At 31.6% G+C, this 26,375-nt stretch overlaps 2 protein-coding genes across 2 annotated transcripts in view; both read left to right on the top strand.

Annotated features, from left to right (window-relative positions):
- Positions 1–12,675, top strand: part of LOC139515826 (monocarboxylate transporter 12-like) — a 25,598-nt gene extending 12,923 nt beyond the window's left edge. The window contains exons 3-5 of the mRNA XM_071305538.1: positions 2,375–3,142; positions 11,867–11,917; positions 12,517–12,675. Coding sequence (XP_071161639.1) covers positions 2,375–3,142; positions 11,867–11,917; positions 12,517–12,659 — 962 coding nt within the window. The 3' untranslated portion in view covers positions 12,660–12,675. The remainder of the gene's footprint in view (positions 1–2,374; positions 3,143–11,866; positions 11,918–12,516) is intronic.
- Positions 12,676–17,618: 4,943 nt separating this feature from the next.
- Positions 17,619–26,086, top strand: LOC139515039 (tropomyosin-like). Its single transcript, XM_071304600.1, has 4 exons — positions 17,619–17,840; positions 23,339–23,426; positions 24,511–24,580; positions 25,384–26,086. Exons 1-4 carry the CDS (start codon positions 17,619–17,621, stop codon positions 26,084–26,086), a joined length of 1,083 nt encoding a protein of 360 aa, XP_071160701.1.
- Positions 26,087–26,375: the final 289 nt, after the last annotated feature.

The following is a 26,375-nucleotide window of genomic DNA, read 5'->3' as shown; positions in this document are numbered from 1 at the left end:
TTATCGCCGGGGCCACTCACGGATTGTGTTTTATGTTTTAGATTTACCCAACATGTGTGACGATATATTCTGTGACGTCATTTAGTCCTTTCTAGAATTTCCTCGCAGCAAGCAAGCTGTTTAAATTTTGTAAGCGGTAAACTTGAAAACCCGCCCTCCCACTCCTTTTTATTGAACAAGATACTGCTCTTTTGTATTTATTTTTCAGGTTTGTGTCGGTGATAGTGATGATACAGATTTGACTGATGATGTTAACTTGTTTGCTGTTGAGAAAAGTGACTTTTATTTGAACTTTGAGCATCATAAATATATTCCCGTAAATGGCAGAATTCGCTGCATAGAATCTTAATGTTAACTATGAAATTTTAGGTTTTTGGATAATACAGACTACACTTGTGTATCCCACGGTGTTTTCTAAATTTAAAGCACCAGTGTATCCCACGGTGCATCTTTACATTTTCATATATATCTATCTTCACATCTATCTATCTACCTGGTTGCCATATTATCTTCGGGTAACCGACCATAGATCTATCTACATATACATGGGTCTATGGTCTATCTATCTATATATATATATTATATATTGTATGAATCTATCATATTATGAATAAAAGCTGTGGCCAGATATCGCCAAACCATATATGTATTTTGTTTTAATGGCACCATCTGAGATAATTAATTAAATTACACATTACATTGCAAAAATGATCAATTACATCAATTACACACTACACTGTTTTTGAAATGTAATTAATTAAATTACAATTACTTCACTAAAGTAATTAATTAAATTACACATTACATTTCATCATGATATTTTTTAACAATATTATACATGTATGTATATATATATAATGCATGTGTAAAATATTCATGTAAGCATAGTTTAAGGGTTGCATTTGATAATCATTAGTTATTTTAATGCTTTGTCTTTTAGTCTGAATCTCTCTGGTCTGAACACTTTGACAGCAATTCTAAATAGTCTTTCGACAGGAGCTACTGTGACAGATATTGCTTGATCAGAACATTGAAGTTCCATGATCAGAAGATCATCATATTGAAAGGAGAGGGAATTGGTTCCTATTTAACTTGCCAATACATCTAAGGGTGTTTTGACATCTTAGAAATGCAGTCATTTAAATAAACATGATATACATAAAGTTATTATAATTATATCAAAAATATATTTTTTTACTTTAAAAATATCAAAAAGTGTCACAATATTGAAAATAAATTTTTGTACAAACAATGTATAATGTCTAAATATTAGCAATATTTTGCTCATTAGATAAAATACATGTAATAGTGGCATTGCCCCTGGACATTTTAATCTGATTAATTACTGTTTGATTTTATAGCTGTTAATTTTTATTTCTATAATCCTTTTGTGTATACTAATTTGACAAAATGATTGTGGGCAGTGATTTGAAATTCTAAATGAACTGTCTAAGAAAGATTTTTCACATTTTTTTGTTTTCAAGGTGATTAATTACTTATCAATCTATTTAGTTAAAAGATCTTCCTTAAAAACTGAACACGATAATATAATGATCCTCACATTTATTTAAATTATAATTAACAAATAATTATTAAAAAAAAAATCTGTAGGTCAAATGAATAATATAAAAATTTCAGTATAAATTAGTCTTCATATATTAAAAAAGTATGTGATATCAATATTTGAAAAACAAGTATAATTTTACAATTTATATTATTAAACACAAATCCTTATCTTTAACCTCATAAAAGTACATGTAATTGAAATGTAATTCAAAAGTAATTGAGCATTACATGCTTTTTTCAATGTAATTAATTAAATTACCATTACATGTAATTAAAAAAATGCTCAATTACACATTACATTCAATTACAAGAAAATTGTAATGCATTACACTTAATTACCATTACATTTTCAATTACCCCATCCCTGGTATGAGTGCCAATGAGACAACTCTCCATCCAAATAACAATTTATAAAAGTAAACCATTATAGGTTAATGTACGGCCTTCAACACGGAGTCTTGGCTCACACCGAAAAACAAGCTATAAAGGGCCCCAAAATTGCTCGTGTAAAACCATTCAAACGGGAAAACCAACGGTCTAATCTATATACAATAAAACGAGAAACGAGAAACACGTATAAATTACATAAACAAACGACAAGTACTGTACATCAGATTCCTGACTTAAGACAGGTGCAAACATTTGCAGTGGGATTAAACGTTTAAATGGTACCAAACCTTCTCCCTTTTTCTGAAACAATAGTATAACATCACAACATAGAAAAACACGCGATAAGCCTGATATCTTGGATACCTTTTTTTAGATAGTGCTTACATATTACATAATCCATGTTTTTATCTCTTTAAAGGGACTGGTCTAGGAATATGTTATAACTCTGGACTCATTGTTCTCGGATTCAACTTTGAACGAAAGCGAAACCTAGCATGTGGATTTGCTATATCAGGATCAGGCATAGGTCCGTTTCTGCTGACTCCTATTTTCCAGTTTATTTATGAGACCTATGGTAGAACAGGCTATTTCATCCTTCTTGGAGGTCTCTCTTTACAGTATTGTGTATGTGCTTCAACTTTCTGGGAATCAGAAATAGAAAAAAGATCAAAAGAACACAAACCTCTTCAAAAACAAAGATCTCATGATTCTTGTAGGCCGTATATATCCATTATGAGAAATTTACCACTGTCGTGTATATGCTCATGTCTTTTTTTAGCGGATATAAGCGTCTTCCTTCTGTATTTACATTTTCCAAAATACTGTTTGCAGACGAATTCAACAAAAACAGAAATATCTCTATTCATGTCACTGGCAGGTATATGGAGTGCTATAGGCAAGTTACTGTTTGGCATGGCGAACAATAGTCACGATATTGATGAAACTATTACGCTTTTCGGAACCTTCGGGATTTTAGGCATTGGTACCATAATTTTCCCCTTCTTTCGTTATGAGTTCTACGCTAAAGTAATATATGCAAGTATTCTTGGCTGTTATTCCGGTTGTTGTTGGATTGTATTGAACACTATAGTGATCTGCATCATCGGAAGAGAGAGATTTGCTCATGCCATTGGATATATAATGCTTTATTGTGGGCTAGGGACACTTTTTGGACCTCCTCTTGCAGGTAACTAACATTGTACCTACTTAGGTGTCATGATAATGAAAATAAATGCACTTTTAATTTCATTTTGAGCAAAATATGTTATAGTTATTGACCAAGCAAGTCTGTATATTGGATTTAATCTGCACAGCTTGGGTGACCCTGATTAACCCGAACGACGTAGGAGTTCGGGTTAAAGGGTCACACGAGCGTGCAGATTAAATCCAATATACCGATTTGATTGGCCAATAACTGTTTTAACACATGACGCCATCAATTTACGTGAACGTTTTAGCAATATGCAAGCAATGTTCCGCAATCCACGGCTCCTGAATAAAATGTCTTGTAGAGTAAAGAAAGGGGGAAATGAGCCTTTATGTAGTAAGAGGTTGGTAAGTTTTAAATTATTATTTTTTTTTTAAAGTTAGGCTTCTTCCTCAATTTTTACATTATTTGCGATTTAATTGTAATTTTTTTCTATCGTTTCTGTTAAATTTATTCGTATTTTTTTGTTCTTGCAATCAGTGACGATTAATACTTTGACATATTGTACTTTCAAATCGGTGTTATGGAGTAAAGATTAATTGCTTTTCTTTCCTTAATGATATGCCTAGAGAAAAATGAAACGAGGAAGATTTTAGTACATAAATTTAAAATGTTAAATAAACAGAAACAAAGATTTGCTATCCAATCTTTAACCCCCTCCCCTCCCCGACCCCAAATTTATTTCGATACCCAAATAGTCCCTTTATAGGAATAAATATGCCAAAAATCGTAATGAAATTCATTGAGTCTAAAACTTATTCAAATCAGATTTCAATTATTTGAATATTCTTAAGTACATGATTTCTTTTTTGGCAGAAACTACAAAAAATCGTTATTATCTGTTCTGTCTTCGAAACACTGAGTGAAGATTTACACTCACTGTGTACACAAAATAAAATAAAATATTTCATGTCCCAGTTTAGATAATAAAAAAGGAAGGAGAAACCTTTCTTTTTTCATCAGAGGCCTAGTTTGCCAACTCAGTAGTTCGTCTACAGTAATCACTAGACAGTCAACACTGAGGGTTTGAGGGCAAACTCCGCCCGTGCTGGGGTTTTCGACTCCAATATTAATTGATTAGGACTGTCAGTTTTCCTATCAAATGTGTGTGGTTTTCTCCGGGCACTCCGGCTCCGTCTACCAATAAAAACTGGGCGCCACGAAATAGCTGAAATGTGGCGCTAAAACGTGACGTTAAAGCATCAACAATCAATCCATCATGTTTTTCTTATTTTGAAACTACTGTTTGTACAAAGTGTGTAATTTATCAACTTTTTTGTAACTTCAAGTCAGATGGCGGATTCGTTATTTTTTTTTTTGTGTGTGTGTTTTGTTTTGTTTTGTTTTGTTTTTGTTTTGTTTTTTTGTTGTTGTTTTTTTTTGGGGGGGGGGGGGGGGGGGGGCTGTTCGTCCTTGAATTGGAGAACGAAACGTTTTTAGTCTCGCTACAATCGTTGATATTTTTTAATTTTATAGAATACATGTCACACCCCTTTCAGACTCCAGGAAACGCCCCTAAAGGTAAAAATAGATTTGAACTGTGCAGTATATCTGAGGTAGTTAATGCACACCTTAGCTGTGCATTATTCAGATTATAGCACAGTAAGAACAAAGAGATTTTACCCATGTCATGTGTTAAGTTACTATAAAGCTAAAATTATATTTTGAAATTTTATTTTGAGCAATTATAAGTCTGTCTGAAAGTCTTTCTTTTTCATGCCAGTTTTTTCACTTATGAATTTTAATGTCCCTTTGGTATTTTTCGCCTCAGTATTTCAAATCTCATGATGGACAGATTTTACGCTCAGTTGAATACTAGTATATTCTTTTCTTACTGTTTCTACAGTGATGCACGACGCCAAATATTTTAAAGTGGAAACCTAATACATGTACATGTACATGAGCTGATTAAACACAATATGACGAAAAAGATAATTTCAATTTCAATTTCAAATATTTATTGTCATATAAACTCTGAACAATAAGTTTGTGACAAATAATATAAACATACACAAAATACATTTAACAAACAAAACCATGAAAACAAAAAAAAGCAAAAAAGCAAAACAATCTATCTATATGATATATAAATAAATCAAGAGTCCCCTGTCCTCAGTTCTAATGCCTGTTTAAAATAGGACCCTAAGCTTTCTACTTCTTTTGAGGTTGATGGACAAAGAAGATAATTTTATTTAATTTTTTCATTTTCTTGCCAGGACATAAAATCTGGCATATGTTTAATTAAATTTCCTATAAAGTTATCTCTTAGTTTAGCAATTTTTTTGCAGTATAAAATAAAATGGGCTTCATCCTCCATTGTATTACAGGATGTGCATAGTCTTTTTTCTCTAGGTATTTTTAAATGTCTTCCTTTTTCTATCATTAAATTATGATGATCATCGCTAATTCTCATTTTTGTTATGTTACTTCTCTTTTCAAAAGATTTACAGTTTAAGTAGTTTTCCATTTCTAAATTTTGCTTTAAACTTTTATATAAATACAATTTACTTTTTTTATCTATTTTTTCAAATTTTTGTTCAAATATATTTGTGTAGAAATTTAAGAATTGATGTTTTAAGGTTTTTTTTAACAACTTTGAGTAATTTTTTCTTTTGTTTCCCTCAAGAATGGATGCGTCCATGTTTACCTCTTTCAAAATATTTTTAACATATGTAAACCAGGTATAGCAACCTGAATTATCTAAACTTTTAGAAAGTAAAAAGGATTCGTATAATAATGGATTAATTTCAGAATTTAGTAATCTTGATAAGTAAAGTATACTTTGAGTTTTTATATGCATCTCTAGTGGGTATCTCCCTAGCTCTGTTCTCACAGCTATGTTTGATGAAGATTTTCTTGTTCCGAGGATATATTTACAGAAAGACAAATGTAATTTTTCTAAACTTGATTTATCAGTAAAATTAAGGGGGTCTATATTTGTTTTGGAAATATTTGCAAGTTTTTCTGCTCTAAATTTTGTAACATAAGTATCCATATAAGTTATTTCTGAATTATAAGTGGTTTAACTATAGAATCAAAAAGACTGCAAGCTACTTTAACTGGCAGATTATTTAAGGAACCAGTATAAGTTTTAATGGCAAACATCACTTTCCTTGCTTTATTTACAAGCTCTTCAGAGCTATGCAATAAGTTTCCATTTGATTTCACAAGAATTCCGAGAAATGAATACTCAGAGACATTTGACAAACTTTCATATTTATATTTTGATAAAGATGTTTCCACTTTTTTATTATTTTGCTGCAGAATCATTGTTTTAGTTTTATTAATATTTAAAGTTAATTGCCATTTTTCACAATACTTTTCTAAGTTGTTCAGACTATTTTGTAGGCCTTCTTTACTTTCAGATAATATTAAAAGGTCATCAGCAAATTGTAAAGATCCTACTTTAGTATCAATTAGTTCTAATGGACAGCTATTTTCATTTGAAAACTCTGCATCTAAATCATTAATAAATAAATTAAATAAAGTAGGACTCAATGAATCCCCTTGTTTAACCCCTTGTGTGATTTCAAAATATTCTGAATGCCACTCTTAATGCTTGAAGGCAGATTTTGTTTCCTCATACTGTCCTTTAATAATATTAAATATTTTTTTCCCTGCTCCTGCCTTATACAGTTTATAAAGTAAAGCTTTTCTCCAGACAGAATCAAAAGCCTTTTTTAAATCTACAAAGCAGGCATATATTTTATTTTTATTTTTGTGTAAGTACTTGTTTATTAAAGACTTAAAGGGAAATTCCGCGATTTTTTACTTATCATCTAATTATGTTCATCTTAACATAAAAAACACATTTGCAAAGTTTTAAATTTATATTCCTTCTAATAACGGAGAAAATCAAGTATTTGCAACTTTTTTGGTTGAATTCTCGAGTGGGTCGTGACGTATTAGCCCGATTTATTGAATTCTGGGGAAAAATAAAATCTGTTTAACTCTTATAGCTTATCGACAATATACGTAATTAAAAGCGCACAGCTGACGAATGGTCGTAGTTATTAACCACAATATAAGAATGAACGAAAATGAATATGCATATACCGTTTTGTATTGATTGAATTAAACTCCTATAAAATTATCTCTAGTAAATGTTTTTGAATAAATTTAATTAATTATAGTTGAGAATTTTTTCATAAAATATTTATTGAACATTTTTACTGATATTGAACTGAAAATATTTCAGTTCTATTTACCGTTATTGTTTTGATAATCATTTCAATGCAACTAATGTGTGAGCAGAGTGTGTATATTATTTTGTAAAGGTCACTGTATATTTCTCGGCTTGAGGTCAATTCGTTTACCTTGTAGCTATTTAGCCGCAGGTGTGAGTTCAAGCGTACACAGGTATAAATGTTGTTATTTGGAAATGATAAACAGAAAGGATTAGAAAGAGTATGCTGTCACGATGTTAATACACTAAGATTTAATACACGATGAGAATAAAGATACAATAATTAAATTGTGTAAATTAATTGAAAATAAAATTCAGATTCGTAATTCCGAAAGTGTATAAAATAAAAGGAAACAATTTTTGATTACTTTCTTAGCGGCAATTGGCGTAAAGATTCAAATATGAAGCAAACAATAGTAGTTTTAATCTTTAATAAAAACTAAATGCAATATTACCCAATTTGATATACCATTGTACATCTGTTTGATATCATTGACTTTACCGGAATTTCTTAACTTGTATTCAAATCTGGCTGTGTTTAAATGCTAATAAAACTATTGCAATTTTAAAGTTTTTAATTGACAAAAAAATACAACATACAACATGCATGATTTTTTTTAGTTTCTTTTTAACATTTTATTCTTACATAATTAAATTCATTTGACAATCATTTACACGAACTTTTTGTGAAAAGAATACCAATTATCTAAGCTAAGGCATTATTTCTTTTGAGGATTTTTGAGGTTGTTTTTTTTAAATTCTATGATAATATTTGTGCAATGTTGAACATGATAGCCGTCATTAATCCAAATAAGTAATACAGTAGTTGTAATAAAAGTTATATTTTAGTCATGCATAACTGATATTGACGAATTTAGAATAGTTCGTCCATACATCGTTGTTCTTGAAACAATCATTATTAGTATACATGTAAGTTTCCTGACGTATAAGAGCCATTGAGGATGAGCTCCAGAGAAAGCAGACTAGTAGCGTTTCGTTCGTTTGTTTGTTGGGAAAGGAGAGGAAATGCAACCGCTTGTACAGATAAACGACAGAATTACCATACAAGCATTTATAGTCAACACAATCAGAAAGAGTCCCCATCGTTAGACGGGGAATATGAAGGCTTCCAAGAATGAACAAGTGACATGTCTAACTCTGAACAGTTAGAAAACGGACTATCGACATCGACCGCTTGTTCTTGATATTTGAAACTGTATGCATATATATACGTCTATGTTTATGATATAGTGATGAGTTCTTGCGTCTGACAAAAACTAAATCCCTTCATGGTTATATCTTGCCATACGTTTATATTGGTTTGTAAGGTGATTACTCAAAATCGTTATTTGAAAATCCTGTTTGTGAGATGTAAATTCATTTCAATACAGAAATTTCGTCTCAGATATATTTCACAAGTGTATAACACGGAGAAGCTCTGAAGGTCCATTACTCCCATTTTGTTTGGGTGTGAACCATCGATGTTTACAGCAATATCAAAGAATAAGATGATGATGGTAGAAAGAACTATGGGCGTCATGTGGCAAATATTACATGCATATCGGACAATGAGTTGTCAATCTGTATGAAAAGATTTCCAATACAACCATATTATTGAGAAGGAATGTTTACATGCTATACTCTCGTACTAGTATTACAGGGTTCTTGTGGCGTTCACCTTAGACACACATCTCAGTGTTTTAACGATGTTTAAAAAAAAGACAGAACCAATTTAATGTCATATTTCCCTATTTTTTAAATATAACTAAAAGTCTTTTATCTGACAAGAATACCCCTATTTAGCGGACAAGTAATTTATTCTTTTTTCTGTTATTGAATACCAAGAAAGAAAATAAATCCCGAAATTAATTTGAAACTTTGATACTCAAAAGTTTCCCAGCGAAATATTCACATCCCCTGGGGATAATTAGTGTTCGTCCAGTGGCATATATAACAATTTTGATGACGAATTCCTTCCTTTGTTCGAGAACAATCTTATTGAAATATAAATCTGTGATTTTACTAGGTCCACAGCTTCAATGAACCAAAGCAAAAGTTATACATCGACCTGTATTTAAATCAAATTGGTTCTCTTCTTCTTCTGGTATACAATAGTATATCGACATTCGATGATTACATACTGTTGGCATACGTGGACTAGTCTTTTTACAACACTTTTACCCCTATTTATTCAAAATATATGTTTTTTTCTTATGTTCAATGTTTACATGTATATATTTTAAATTGCGCTATAGTTCCGTAACTTTCTATCCAGTCGTATAAACGAATCGTCGGCAAGTGCGTACATTTTTTTAAATCAATATTTCTGGTTTGTTCCAATCTGTCCTTCACTATTGACAATGAGTATTTATTACATTTTCCCAAATTCACCCTTGGAAAAAATATTTAAATAGATTTTAATTTCATCAAATCTTATTTTTTGGATATTATTTATATTTTTATGAATATATTTCTTTACACCAGAAATGTTATTTATAAACAAGCGTATGAGTTTAGTAATGACAAGTAAGACAGAGTTGTATATTATACATCTGATAGTTCAAAATGGAAAGTTATAAGTTATAAGTTATCAGCCGTGTACACTGATCAATACCTGCAGAAGTGAAACGATGCATGAACTTGCAAGCCCGACAGGAAATCGCTTGAATACCTGGACGTGTCACCTCACACCCCTCACAATACCTTTGGAAGTAATACCTTTAGCCATGCTGGTGATCAGATGAGGGAAGATCAAAATATATTTGAAAAAAGTTTATTACTTTAAAGAATTATGAACAAATTAGATTTTCGAAACAATTTTCACGGAACACTTATTTATGATTTCAACTTTGACTTTTCACCTAATTCCAATATCAACAGTTTAAAAACAACAGACCATGGTAATTTAAAAAAAAATAAGAATATTTTCCGTATCAAGTTAGTTAGTCGGATAAAACAACCGTATACGATTGACAAGATATCGACACGCAATTACGACTACATCGGTTACTGTAGTTTTGTTTCTTTGTGGTTTATAGACATATCGTTTTTATTAATCGGGAAAGAACACAAGATGGCTGACCGCTGAGAATTGATACTCTAAATTTAAAATCGATGGTGATCGCTTATCTAGCGGAATAAAACTTTAATATCTATGAATTTGAGCATTTTTATACAGAATGAACATAATATCAATTTTTGATTTTTTTGCGAAGTTTCCCTTTAAGCACAAATATACTATCAGAGGTTCTGTGATTTTTTCTAAAGCCAAATTGAGTATTACTTATAGTATTTTCCATCAGTTTAATCAATCTTTCATTTAATACAGCATTAAACAATTTTGGTAAGCAACTTATCAGAGATATTCCCCTGTAATTATTAGGATCAGTTTTTACTCCTGATTTATGCAATAAAATTAAGTATGAGTATTTCCATTTTGATGGGTAAATATACCTGTATTCAAAATAAGGTTAAACAGTTTAACAATACTTTTGATATTTACATTTTTACTAAATTTTACTATTTCATTTATAATGGTATCTGGCCCAGGCACTTTTTCTTTTTTTAGCTTACTAATAACATTTTTTATTTCCGAGTATTTTATTGGAGCATCTGTTTCTCTATTAGATATTATGTTCTTTTCAATATTAACAAGTTGTTTTTCTATTTCCTCTTTCCATTTTATATTTACAAATGTGGGTTTTCCTTGGTCCTGAATATGCTTCGTAATTATTTCTTCATCTTTTAAAATTTCTGGATAATGCAAACCCGGACACAGAATTACAGCTATTCATGACGGAGATACATTCCGTAAATTAAAATGATTTCGAAAATTTATTACATCAAATTCAAATCAACTGAAGACAAGAATAAACACTGTTAAACGTTACAATTTTTGAATGATATACCGAAAAGACGATTAAAATGAAAATTATATTTGGAAAATCCAGATCATAAAGCGTGAACCAATATGATAAATCGTGAAATCGAATGATAAAACGAATTCCTTTTGTGATTTTATGAATCTTTATTAACTCTAAAAGTTAACAAAAAGTGAGAGAAATTCAAAATGTAATGTCATGTTATGGTTGATTGATTATTGATTGTGTAATGACAACGCAGTGGCAATAAGTTTAGAACGAGAACAAATAAACTGACAATTGATACAAATTAAATAATTTTAAAAATAATTTGTGCAAGGAACTAGTCGAACCAGGATGAAGGATGGGCAGTTAGTTTTTACACTTCGAAAGGGAGGCGTGGGGAAAGGGATAGAAATTTGAACTAACAACATTCATTCAGCAATAATTTTAAACACGCAGAGAGCGACGTGTCTGTGTATTTATACATCACACCCAGCCAAATGGTCTCTCCACTTTTACAAAGATTCTTCAGCCGGACAGGAGACGTCCAGAGTAGACCATATTATTTCCAAATCAATCCTTTGGGTTGACTTCTTTTTAGCACAACAACAAATAAATACAAATAAAAGTGTTCAGTCTTTCATTATATTGTAGGATTTATTGTTGACTTTGGTGGAACATATGGTGATTCTTTTACAGCAGCAGGTTTGTAAACAATAATATCAGACGAAAAAGAAAGACATATAGGTTATGAAACAATACACTCCTACCAATATAGTGCACGTAAGACCCAAATGCCTGTAAAAACAAATCGTTTTTCCTCACGAACCGGGGAATGTTTCAAAGAGAAACAAAAACCTGACCAAAGAGCAGAAAACAGCCAAGGCCAACCCAGCGAGAACATCCTGCAACCGGAGGCATGCTCCAGCTTGCCCCTTAATAATTCATAATGTATACTTGTTCGTTGAAAATGGATGTCACATTTAATTCCGAATAATATAAATGAACCAAAAATCAAAAATACCTGTTCTTAGATGAGGGTCTTGATTTTTCTTTAACTGTTTATACATTTTCTCTTTTCTATATATTCAGCCAACCATTATTCTGTATTCTATTTTTATTTGCTAATTTTTCTCTTTTCTTTAACCTTCATTCTGCACTCATTGCTTATAATTACTATTCTGTAAACCCCATACAGACCCTCTTATATTGACTTTTCAAGAGTAAAAACCATTAGCCAGTTTGAATTACAAGGATTGATGTACTATTTTTACAATTATTTAGTTTTTCCAATATAATTTTAGGTGTACTTCTACTATGTGGAGCTTTCATTGGACTGTTGAGTTCAATGTGTCAAAACAAAGACCATGATAACAAAGATATTTATCTAGATTTTGAAATAGATATAGAACTAACTGAAAAAGAGCAAATGTTAAATAAAAAATGAATAAAACTGTCACCTGTATCCTTTGATTTTTTATTTAAACAACAAGTGCAAACATTCACCCGCGTGGTCTTATCAAAGAATGTCATACATAAGTGTCACACTCGCCAAAAACTGGCAAGTTGAATAGAAAATTGAAAGAAAATCAATATCTTGATAAAATAAACACTCTTAATGTATTATACCCTGTATGATATAAAAGTTTTATTTGTAGGATGAGTTAATTGTCAATAAGTTGTATGCGACTGTCATATGCATACAAGTGAGAGGTATAGCCAGCTATAAAAGCAGGTGTAATCCACAATTTTCTACATGCGAAAAAAACTATACCAAGTCAGGAAAATGACAGTTGTTTTCAATTCGTTTTAATTTACGAGGTTTAAATTTTGCCATTTTTTTTTTATAGATAAGAGACTTTTTGATAAGCAGGGTGCAAAATTTGTCAGAAAAATAGCAAGTGTTAAATAAAAAATGAATACAATATAGTAACTATCACCTGTTTCCGTACATTCAAGCTACTCTTCATCAATATTGAACAACTTAAAAACAATTAACTGATCTTATATAGATTTTTTCGGATATACTTTATGACAACTTTTTTTACAGATTATTTGAAATGTTTGAGGCTTTTACTTCTGTAAACATAAAAGATGTGGCATGATTTCCGATGATACAACTCTACCCAAAAGACCAAATGCCACAGACATTAACAAATATAAATCATCATATGGCCTTCAACAATGAGCAAATCTCATACCGCATAGTCAGCGATAAAAGGTCCCGAAATGATAAATGGGAATATAAAAAGAAATGAAAAATGTAAAACAATTTAAACGAATTAACTAACGGCCTAGTTTATGAACGAAACACAAATATGTAACACATCAACAAAACAACAACCACTGAATTACGGGCTCCTGACTTTGGACAGGCACATACATACAGAATGTGGCGGGGTTAACATATTAGCGGGATCCCAATCCTCCCCTAACCTGAGACCGAAGTGTAACAGTACAACATAAGAAAGAACTATATAAATCAGTAGAAAAAGTCATAACTCATCAAAAGGATACAAATAGAAATACTACACAGAGTAGACGTGGCCGGGTACTTGTACATCCCAACAACAGAAAAACAATAAGTATACAGATCTGAGATCTGATAGCTAGTTCAAAGGCATCAACATCAATAAAAAATGCATGCCTCTATGACTTAGTTGTCAATCAATGCACATCCAACATCCAATGGATTTAGTGTAAAGATGTCATAAAAAGTCAGAGAAAAGCATGACCTTGTGCAATATGCCAAGGTACGGGTATTGACAGATTGTAGATCCATGAATGTATATATCTATATAACAATGATATTTAGTTTGCATTTAATATATTGATAACAAAATCAATATTAATACCAATAAAAACAAAATTCAATGATCTAATTACACTGTTGAATTGGAAACCTTTTAGAATAAGTTTATCTAAAGGATTGACAAGTTAACCAAGATCGTTTCTAAATTTCTGGCCACGGTAAACAACATTTCCGTAAAAATGAGGATGTGATATTCCGTTTGAAATAAGTTTTCTATAGGTACAACCAATCTTCAAAACCAAATCAACATATCTATCATGATGGAAGATTTAGTAAAGGTTTTTACTAAGTTTGGTCATAAACTGTGATTTATAAAAACAAGTTTGATATTTAAGGGGCACAATTAGTACCTATATGAATACCCACATAATGCCCATAAACTTTGTTGTCGAAACGTACATAAATATTATCAAGGAGAAAACTAACAGCTTCAATCATCTCATCACACATCAAGTAAGTATATCTAACGTATTTACCTCTGCAGATATGACAGATGTTCAACTCAAACAGTAATGCACTGCAAACAGGATAATATTTTTGTACTATAGTCTTTATTGGAAAACACAAACTCATAAATATCCACTCACATGCAAATAACAATACAAAGTAATCCCATTTATGAAAAGCAAAATGGAAGCTGACAGAATGAAATAAAAGTAGTGAACTTACATAAAATCAACATTCATGGAATTATGGCAATAATCCCCTCCATAGAAGTGCATATTTAAAGATTAGTACTGTCATACCTTGAGTGTCAAGTTATCTTCTTATACATTACCATTAAATGAACTTATTGTACAGATTTTGTCATTGTGATCTCTGACATAATGATATCTCTGAATAAAACTGAACTTTCGTTTTATTAAGAAATACTTTCTACGTTAGTCGAGAGTAGAATAACGATGTCTGGTAAGTTAATTATTTTGGTAACATTTGTAAATATGTACAAATTATGATAATTGATTATTAATGTCCTTGAAGTACTTTTTTGAGAAATATTCGAAAAAGGTCCACTGGACAAAATATATAAATTTTCCGTATTCAAATATTATGGTCTTGCAATGTACGAATTATTTATAATTTTATTTTCTGTTTAGTCCCTTGTATTCTAGAGTTTCATTATAAAAATAACGCTGCAGCATGATCTATAATGCTTAAATTAACAAGAACATAATATTTATGAAATAATTCATGCAACCTCTAGATTTTCTTGAAGCTTGTCTAAGTTGTTATAAAACAATTTCATTCCGAGCTGAAGCGTTCATCACCATAAATCACATCACTTTAAAATACTTTCCTATTTGAAAGATCAATCTGTACTATCATGTCTTTAGCATATACCAAAGCAATTGCTACTAATTTTGCAACCACAAACATGCGTTGCAGGATTCTGATATTTACGAATTCAAGTCCGAACCTGCTAAATTCACCTGTGTTAGTTATTCATTCATATATAATCCGACTGGCTACATAATTATCTGATCATTATGAGTAACATCTAAAATACCGAAGGTGACAGTCGAAGATCTAGCCAGACAATGGAATAAAACCCAAAAAGAAAAGACATTTAAGTAGATACTCTTTCTGAACAGGCAAAGGCAGCCATACAAATTTGAATATTCAAACAGAATGGGTCAATGAAAACATGCTACATTTTAAAAATACTCAAATGTTGCTTAGTACCTATCCGGCCGCCATGACATCTATGTTGTTGCCTCCGCAGATAAAGTCCGAATAATATCGCTATTGTTGATAAATCACATAACAGAAACTGCTTAAAAAATACATGAAGTATCGACAATCCACTTGGAAACTCCACATATTTCCCAACGAAATTTACCAAAGAGGAAATCCTGAATGATCATATGTCAGTTCTGTGTTACCAAAGAGGAAATCCTGAATGATCATATGTCAGTTCTGTGTTACCAAAGAGGAAATCCTGAATGATCATATGTCAGTTCTGTGTTACCAAAGAGGAAATCCTGAATGATCATATGTCAGTTCTGTGTTACCAAAGAGGAAATCCTGAATGATCATATGTCAGTTCTGTGTTACCAAAGACAAAGACCTTAACTATATTGGCTACCTTAGTTACATAAGTGTCATGAAAAATAACTCTATATTGAGTGGCCTTCCAAAAAAATACTTTCTGAATTAACAACATCATTTTAACAGTAGCCAAACTTTGATGAATAAGATTAATTCTTCTTTTTTTTTTTATCTTTAACAAAGTGAAATTGACTTGGTGATGAAATACATGTGGATTTCCGTGAGAGGTAAATTGTAAGAAACCACATATGTTCATCTTTGAGTCTGCGCGAAGTATTGATTAATTGAAAATATTATCACGCTGTTGTTATAGTTCTTTTCTGTGTGTGTTGCATTGTGTTTTGGGTTTTTTGTTGTACTTCAGTGTTTCTTTTGTTTCGTTGTTATCCTCTGATAGTTGATGTGTTTACCTCAGTTTTAGATGTAACCCGGATTTGTTTGATCTCAGTCAATTTATTACTTTCGAACAGCCGTGTACTACTGTTGCCTTTATTTACAAAGCGACAGAAGTATGCCTATGAAAATTGACACAATCTTTAAATCAATATAAAGATTATAGGGTTTCTTTGTAATCAAATATATTGTATTGTTATCTTTTGTCGATACATGTACATATGCAAAAGATCAAGATAATATCTTCAATGAAAAAAAATCTTAGTAAACGTCATATACGACGTCAATAAACAAACGCTTTTAAGTAGGCATATGTTTTAAGGTTTCGTCTTTACAGAATCTTAGAACGTTCTAAGATCTCATCAAATTATTATATGTTAATCTATATTATATATCAAATGAAGATTAACACTGAATAGAAATTAATGCCCGATTTTTAATACACGAAGGCGACAAAACTGTTAAATATATACAATTGAGTACCATATGATTATGAACGCCATATTGATTTCTTGTTATAATTAAAACAAGGATATGCTGATAAAGTGGAAGAACATCGTCATGGTATAACTTTTATTTAAATATGCATATTGTACGATGCATAAACAATATAATTTTTGGATCTGAAGATTTTTTTTTTAGTATTTTATCTAAGTATTCAGTTACTGACCATAAAGGAAGTTGAAAAAGTTCGTGAAAGTTCACAAAAACAGTTTTCAGATCGAATTAACTGTCACGTAAGGGAGAGTTTCGGTTTCGTTCACTCCATTTGAACAAAAGCTTCAATCTTCTTACAATTTGTGCTTTTTTTACCAATTTTCTGTTTGTTTTTATTCACACATTATTATCAATTTATTGAATTTGATGCGACTGTAATACAAGTTAGATGTTTAGCTAGCTGTAAAAACAAGGTTTAATCCACCATTTCCTACACAAGAATATGTCTGTACCAAGTCAGGAAAATAACAGTTGTTTTTGATGAATTACGTTCTTCCTTTATAGAAAATTTATATTTATATTTGTATTATGCTTATTATCTAATAGTAATTTGTATTAGATATTTGTTTTATTACATTTGTTCAAAAGACAGCATAACACTTTTTGTTGGCAACTGGATCTCTTTGAAAAAATAAAGGGGAGGAATGTTCAGACATGAATTATATGCTTCTACAGTTAGACAAAAGTCTAGAAATGTCTCAACTCCTTCTTCTTGACATTGTGGCCAATTTTACTTTTGCCAAGAGACCGGAGATTCTTCAAAAATCTCTCCAGCAGACACCCGTCAGTTCCCCTCTGTCTAATGATACGTTGTTTCACTCTGTTTCCTTGGATCAGCTACATAGGGATGTGAATAAAGCTCCTCCATTTGTTATGGTGAATGTTGGCATTCTTATGGGAACCAATTGTGCCCCTGTTCTTGCCGACTTGTTTCTTAATTATTATGGGGCTGACTTCATATAGCAACTTCTTAGGAAGAAGGATAAGAAGTTAGCAATATCCTTTAACTCTACTTTGCGCTATAAAGATGATGTTCTTTTACTTAATAATTCAAAATTTGGTGACTATGTTGAACGCATCTATCCCATCGAACTAGAGATCAAGGATACAACATATTATCGAATCAATCAGTTGTTACACGAAGAAGTGAACATTCCTATTCAGACGGGTGTGTTTGGAGAGGTAAATCCCCCATTTAATCTAGGGTTTTATTCCCGGCTGTTCTTGGTTTCCAAGACGAACAACTGGAAGATGAGACCAGTTCTAGATCTTTCTGTTTTCAATCAGTATTGGTGCTCCCACATTTCAAAATTGTTCGATGGACGTTTATTTTCATATTTTTATGTCTTTAAGGTTTCGTCAATTCCTCTGATTGGTTTGAACTGACAAGGTGTACAGTTTTAAGGCTTTGACTTTTAGTCTTGCTATAGCTCCCGTAGTTTTACCAGGATTTTTCAGACTGTGGTGTCTTATCTTCATACTAAGCGGTACTCATTAATTCCTACCAAGACGATCTTCTAATCAAGAATCATTGACTATCTCTTCTGGAGGAACACACCGATTTTTACTTCTAAGGCTTGTTTCTTTCAAAAATGAGGGATAATTCCCAGTAAGGGTTGCGTTTTAATGTGAAAACATTTTTGCACAGATATTTGTCCCCAAAACGACTAGTGTGAAAATATTCAAACGGGAAATCAACGGTTTAATCTATATATAAAAACTAGAAACGAGACAAACTTCTTCCTCAGTCATAATAACTTTCCATCATTACCGAACTGAACAAAAAAAATAACACGACGGGTGCCGTATACTGTGCAGGAAATGCTTACCCTTCCGGAGCACCAGTTTTCACTCCCGGTTTTTAGTGGAGTTCGTGTTTTTTCTTATCTATTATTTATAACTGTTGATGTAAATGTCCCTTGGTTTTGTGTGTCTTTGTTTACTCATTGGTTTTGATTGTTATTGTCTTATTAGAAACTACATCAACAATCGACAACTCATGAACAACTGATTCCTGCTTAGAACATGTGCAAACAAATGCAACGGGTTCAAAAGTTTTGATAGGTACAAACCTTCACTCGTATCTGAAACAATAGTGTAAGATCACAACATAGAAAGACACACTTTAAAATATCAATGAAATGGCTTTCCGCAATCAAATGACATATTTACACAAGGGAACATATACTGAACGAATACATTTGATCTATGATACAATGTAAAAACAAATCAATAACATAAGGGTGAATAAATAAAGTCAACAGTAGTATATACCGCTATGAAATTTTACGGAATTAAAAAAAAAACAATTACCCTAAACAAAAAGCTGTCTAAGACAATTATATACACAGGTAAATGTAAAATTATTTTGTTGTAAGGCAAACAGTTGAAATGTAGAGCGTAAATATTTTTTTTTACAAAATATATATGTTCATAGTACAAAGAAAGGAAAACTTATAGTTACACCAAAGCCGGTATATAGACGAGATACAACCCTGAATAAGTAAACATTGGATTACAAAAAGCATTACAGATAGAATCAACAGTTATAAGAATTTGCAATGAATAGCTGAAAAATATAATAAAAAATGAAAGTAACAAGTAATTCAATGATAAGGATAAGGAAACAAGAGCAGTGCGTAAAAATGATACAGTATAATTAGAATAATACTTAAAGCAATATCAAATAAAAATAAGTGTTGAATTTTGTTTATACCAGCGATAATTGTTATCAGAACAAGATACTAACAGAATAAATCTTGACTTCCTTATAGAATAATTTGGATTTCTTAATCGAAGCCTTTCGATCTTCCTCCAGAAGTTTTCGCGTAATTTACATCGCGATTTTACCTTTTCGCGTTTTCGCCTTATAAAATAGAAAGATCGAAAACGGTAAAACGCGAAAACGTGAAATAGCCTTAACCGACCTTATTTTGGTGTCCTTCGCAATTATTTTAATCTAATGTTATCATTTTCCCCTTAATGTAGAAATACAAAAGGTCATATAATTTCGTATACAATTCATTCGAAATGTTGTTTTGTGAATGTCTTCCTACATATTGTCAGGATTTTGATTTTCTCTACATTTTCCACATGAGACGGATTGTGGATTTTTTTCATTTAGTTATAAAATAAGTTTGCCCGGCTTATTTTTCCTACACTTGTCAAGCCAGAGTTTCCATATCCTGTAGAATTATATTATATTCATATACTAAAGATGAGCAATTTAAAATATTTGACAAATGATGCGTTGTGGAACTTTGTCATTTCAGCATTATAAGCACTTATATTTTTTTAATCTACTGTTTTACAGACAGATTACAAACGAGACTCCGTATATTTTACGGACACCATCACGAATTAGCTGATCCATACGATGTTTATTTGTCCAAACTATGGACATTTTTACCACGTGTTAGATTGTGGTTTGTCATTACGTCGTCTGATCTTTTTATTACCGAACGTGACTTATTCCCGATTGTGAATGCTTTGCTGAGTGTAATTCGTATTGCTATTAGACGTGTAACGGTACTTTTCCACCCCAAATTCATTTATTTAGTTTGTATTATATTTGTTATCGTCAACGGATTTTGTCAAATGTCTCAACGTTTGTAGTTGTAAATCTTATTTGTTCTGTTGTATTCGTGTGTTATGGTAAAGATAATTAAACATCCTGTTCATTTATTAGATTTCAGCTTTGATCAACGAAATTTACACGATATATTTGGTTTACAGTTTGATTCAGAAGAAATACTGACATAGCTAGATAATGCAATTAATTAACTAATTTCTTCTACAATTTGATATTAATTAGTATTGTAATTTTCAATGTTATTAATACATGTTAGATAAGTCATACAAATCTAATATTGAATTCCATCCAAAGGCTTTCTTAATTTTGGGAACTCGTTTTAGAAATTCAAATGTGACGTCACTGTGTGCGTTTCACTGGCTATGGCTAACACGGCTGTGTATTGTTGTAATATATCCGTTTTCATTCTGTAGCTAGTCACCACTTTAGTTTAATCATGTATATCTATTATATAGTAATTTTATAAAAATTTACAGTTTGCAAAAGTATGAATTATTCTAAATAATTAGGAAGTTCATGTCGTAGGCGGATAACCCTGGCTGTATTGGTCACAACTTTTTGGAACTTTTGATCCTCAGTACTCTTCAACTTTGTACTTGGTTTAGCTTTCAAACTTTTTTCATCCGAGCGTCACTGATTAGTCGTGTGTGGACGTAACGCACGTCTGGCGTATTAAATTTTAACCTGATACCTTTTGTTGGCTATTATTTGTTTGTTTCTCTGTCCTATATTTTCTCCCATTTATTTGTATTGTAGTCCTGTCATGTAATGTTGTCAGTTTAATGTTATAATTAACATTGCCATTAAAGTGGGAGGTTTGGCATGCCACAAAATCAAGTTAAACCCACCATTTCTTTTTTAAAATGCCCTTTACCTGGTCAGAAAAATGGCCATTGTTATATTATAGTTCGTTTCTGTGGGTTTTTTTTTTATTATAAAGTCGTGTTTCTGTTGTGTCGTCGTACTCTTATATTTGATGTGTTTCACTCAGTTTTGTTTTTTTCTCTATCGATTCACGAACTACTGTTGCCTTTATTTCTTACAAACCTTGTGTAATGAAGCTTGAACAATAAACTTAAATGTCATAATAGTTATCAAAGTTTACTGAAAAAATCTTCACTTTGGTGAAGGTATCACATATTTCTAACAGACACAATCATTTCAAATCGTACTTAAATAAAGGCAACAGTAGTATACCGCTGTTCAAAACTCATAAATCCATGGACAAAACACAAAATCGGGGTAACAAACTGAAACTGAGAGAAACGCATTAATTATAAGGGGAGAACAACGACACAACATTTAAATGTAACACACACAGAAACGGACTAAGCATTAGACAAAATCCTATGAGAATAACAAATATAACATCACTGTTTGGGAATTAAATGTTTGCATAACTATATTTGTTCAAACGACGTCGAGTGTATCATCTTAGTATGTCTGAATTAACTAAGCGTTTTCAAATTAAACATTTTACTTAAATATGTCAAGCAAATACACATAGAAAAACTCGAAATGCATATGCGAAAACCGAGAACAATTGATGTTTACATTCTTTAAACAAGAGTGCACACACTGAAATGTCTCGCCTTCTTTACTAATCACTGATATTATGTTGATAGTCCTAAGTATAAAGCTTGATTACAACTGTCACATAAACTTAACATTAACCAAGATAGCTAAACAAAGACCAATGAACCATGAAAATGAGGTCAAGGTCAGATGAACCATGCCAGGCAGACATGTACAGCTAACAAAGCTTCCATACAACAAATATAGTTGACCTGTTACTTATAGTTTAAGAAAAATAGACCAACACACAAAAACTTAACACTGTGCAATGAACCGTGCAATTGAGGTCATGGTCAAATAAAACCTGCGGGACTGACATATAGATCATAATGTATTTCCATACACCAAATATAGTTGATCTTTGGCATATAATATTAGATAAAAAGACCAAAACTTAAAAATTTAACTTTGACCACTGAACCATCCATGAAAATGAGGTCAAGCTCAGATGACATCTGCCCGCTAGACATGTACACCTTACAACCATTGCATACAACAAATATAGTAGACCTATTGCATAAAGTATGAGAAAAACAGACCAAAACACAAAAACATAACTATAACCACTGAACCATGAAAATTAGGTCAAGGTCAGATGACACCTGCCAGTTGGACATGTACACCTTCCAGTCCTTCCATACACCAAATATACTAGCCCTATTACTTATAGTATCTGAGATATGGACTTGACCACCAAAACTTAACCTTGTTCACTGATCCATGAAATGAGGTCGAGGTCAAGTGAAAACTGTCTGACGGGTATGAGGACCTTGCAAGGTACGTCACATACCATATATAGTTATCCTATTACTTATAATAAGAGAGAATTCAACATTACAAACATTTTGAACTTTTTTTTCAAGTGGTCACTGAACCATGAAAATGAAGACAAGGACATTGGACATGTGACTGACGGAAACTTCGAAACATGAGGCATCTATATACAAAGTATGAAGCATCCAGGTCTTTCACCTTCTAAAATATAAACCTTTTATGAAGTTAGCTAACACCGCCGCCGCCGCCGCTGCCGAATCAATATCCCTATGTCGAGCTTTCTGCAACAAAAGTTGCAGGCTCGACAAAAAATAGACATTTTACCGGTAAATTGACATTCAAATATTTCCCTTTATTGTTTTTACCTGAACAGATAAAACTTTCGACTTATATTCACATAAACAATATATTACATTCTACTTTTCATTGACAGTGGTTGGCTAGAAAATATAGTTCTGAACAGGTAGATTATGATAAAGTGTACCATGCTAAGGACTACGTGCAACACTCTCGAAAAATCTGTATGTAAAGAGCTTTTCATGTTGACTTTAACATGATTTTCTTTTATTTATTGAATTAACATTTCTTAAAATTTCAGTAAGACGAGCATTTATATCTTAAAGGGGCTCTAGCTGTCAAAAACATGTTAACCGATTTCACTCAAATTCTCATATTTGATAAATAAAATGGAAATTTTTTCTCCAAATTATCAAAAGTCTAAAATAAAAAATTACAGGGCATGAATCTTTGTGTCGTGTGCATTTTAGTCTAAACGCCATCTAATTAACTATCGAGTTGACTTCTGAAGACATTCGATAATCATCTAAGCGATATAAACATAGATATAAATATAAATAGATAGCGAACCCGTTCAATTGGATTTTCTATGTATGTTTAATTTCTTTTTAGAGATTGAAAATATATTGTTATCCTCGTTTTGACCTTATAAGAATTAATTTTGTGTATCTTTGTTTTACTTTCAATGTTGACATTCTTTTCTCAAAATAACTAAATACGCACAATGTATGCAGTATCCATCTCTAGCTAAGGGGTTGAATTCATTTCCACGTGAATATGGATTTAATGAAGTCTCATTATTCACTTGCAAGTGAATAATTTATTATCAATATCTCTTAACTAATGTTGACAAAATTAAAACATACTGGCTGATAAAGGAAAATTAATATTTCCCTTTTTCACTTAATGATTGAGCAAAAAAAAAGTGTTTTTTTTTAAATGTCTCGTACCTAGTGCCTCTTTGAGGAACTGCATTGTCAGTATTCTTATAGCTTTCATAGTCGTATCGAGACATAATGAATTGTTGCATTACACAAATTATTTATAAAAAAAATGTAATTTTGTAACAAAAGCCTTTGATTTCGTTCAATATTGTGTCAATTTCCAAAAACACATATCGGACAACTGTTCTAAATGTCAGCGGCGTTTTGTTCATCCTTTTTTTAAACACTAGACAGATAAGACCGATAAACAGGTTGTACCTATAGGGTCTCCGAATTCCTGATGCAAGGGCCTACCTAAGTTTGATATTTTTAATGCATTGATTGCTACGGCATTATGTGAACAATATTTTTTTTTCTCCAACAGGTACTATAAATGCTTCAGACTTTGAAGATTCTGCCGATCCTCAAAATGGAATTCAAAATCTATTTGAAACGTAAGTTAATTTAAATACCGTATTTTCTTGGCCAAGAACACCAATTAAGAGTCATTAATAGTCTGTTGTAGTGACATTAATGCTGTTAGTGTTATCGCTACCACTTAGTACTGAACTGTTGATCGTCAACTGAGGTTATCATTAGCCTAGTAGTCAATAGTTCGGTACTGGTAAGACAACTCAGATATTCTTAAATAAAGGTTGCTGTTTAAACATTTTGAATTATTTAATGTATCTTCCTCGTGTATAGTTCTAATTTCTTGTTCGGTTGGATGTTACTGTTGCTTTCAATTAATTTATCGATTCTTCGAAGGTTGTATTTCAAGCATTTGATTTTTATATTTTTGAGTCTCGAGCAGAAATTATTTGTCGGAGTGCGCTCCCATTTGTATTTTCTCTACCACAATGAGAGTGGTGCAGTAGCAGGGGTCACTACGCATCAAGTGCACTATAATTGGTACCGATTATCCAATTATAAACAATTGATCAAGGACGTCCTTGTTAAGGTAGTTCTAAGATAATGTCGATGTGCATGCTGAGACAAATCGTAACCTTTTGCTAAGATAGATATTAAGACGATCATGAGACGGACAGCTTCGATTAACAGGGCTGGGGTTACCATTCATTCAATATTTTGTAATAAAACATCAATATTTCAACTTCTTGGTCATAAAACATTGTGTCGTATTTTAATATTTGTTTTTTATCAAATAAATAGATATTGATGTCTCAAAAAGCAGCATAGATAGATTATAGAAAATTAAAGATATAAATTATTTAATTGGTCGTCTTTCCATTTTTAGGCCAGAGCTTCAACCGTTTTTTAAGCAGCTAGTTAAGGTAGGTGTTTCGGAGGCACTTAAAGAAATGAATGCGAAAGTAAATAAGTTGGAAAATATAATCGACGATAAAAATTACCAGATCAGGGAATTACAACACCAAAAGGCGATTTTAGAGGATCGACTAAAAATTATAACAAGCAATGTGGGAGATAGAGATAAACTTCAAAGTGAAATTAAAAGATTAAATGAAGAAATTGATAAATTGAAAGCAGAGTTGAAAACAGCAAATGAAGATTTGGAGAAAGAAAGAAAGTCGAACACAGAAAAAGATGCTGAAATTGCACAATTTGAGAAAGACAAGATATTGACTGAAGAAAATGATGATAGGTTAGCACAATTGCAGAAAGAAAAAGATTCGAAAATGGCACAATTAGCGATGGATAAAGATGCTAAGATATCAAATTTGGAGAATGAGGTGAAGCTGAATGAAGAAAAAATTGCTAGGATAGCACAATTGGAGAAAGAAAAAAATGCTGAGATGGCACGACTGAAGAAAGAACACAATGATATGATGTTAGAATTGAATGAAGAAAAAGATGCTAAGTTGCAATACAAACAGGAAATCAATGATTTAAAAGTAGAGAAGCAACAAGCTAATTCGCAAAGAAACGTTGCACTTAAGAAACTAAAAGATCTAAAACAAGTGATAGATAGAAACAATTGAGTTGACAACAAAACATTCATATAGTCCAACATCGTTTAGAACTTTTGTAAACTTAACATATTAACTATTCTAATGCAATTTGGATGGTACATTTTTTTTCATTTTTTCAATGCCACGGCAAAATCGTAAAAATATACGTTCAGTGCCAAGGCATGTTTTTCCATCTAGACTGGCTATGTATTATGACGTTACTGTACCCTAACGTCATAGTGTAGGCTTACTGCAAGAAAGTGTTAACGGAAAAACGCGGGGAAAATAAAAATTTACGAAAAAGTCCAAATATTGTTTT

Source organism: Mytilus edulis, chromosome 3 (assembly GCF_963676685.1).
Source record: "Mytilus edulis chromosome 3, xbMytEdul2.2, whole genome shotgun sequence".
NCBI lineage: Eukaryota > Metazoa > Mollusca > Bivalvia > Mytilida > Mytilidae > Mytilus > Mytilus edulis.
Note: the sequence above shows the minus strand (reverse complement) of the source record. Positions and strands in the feature narration are given on the sequence as shown.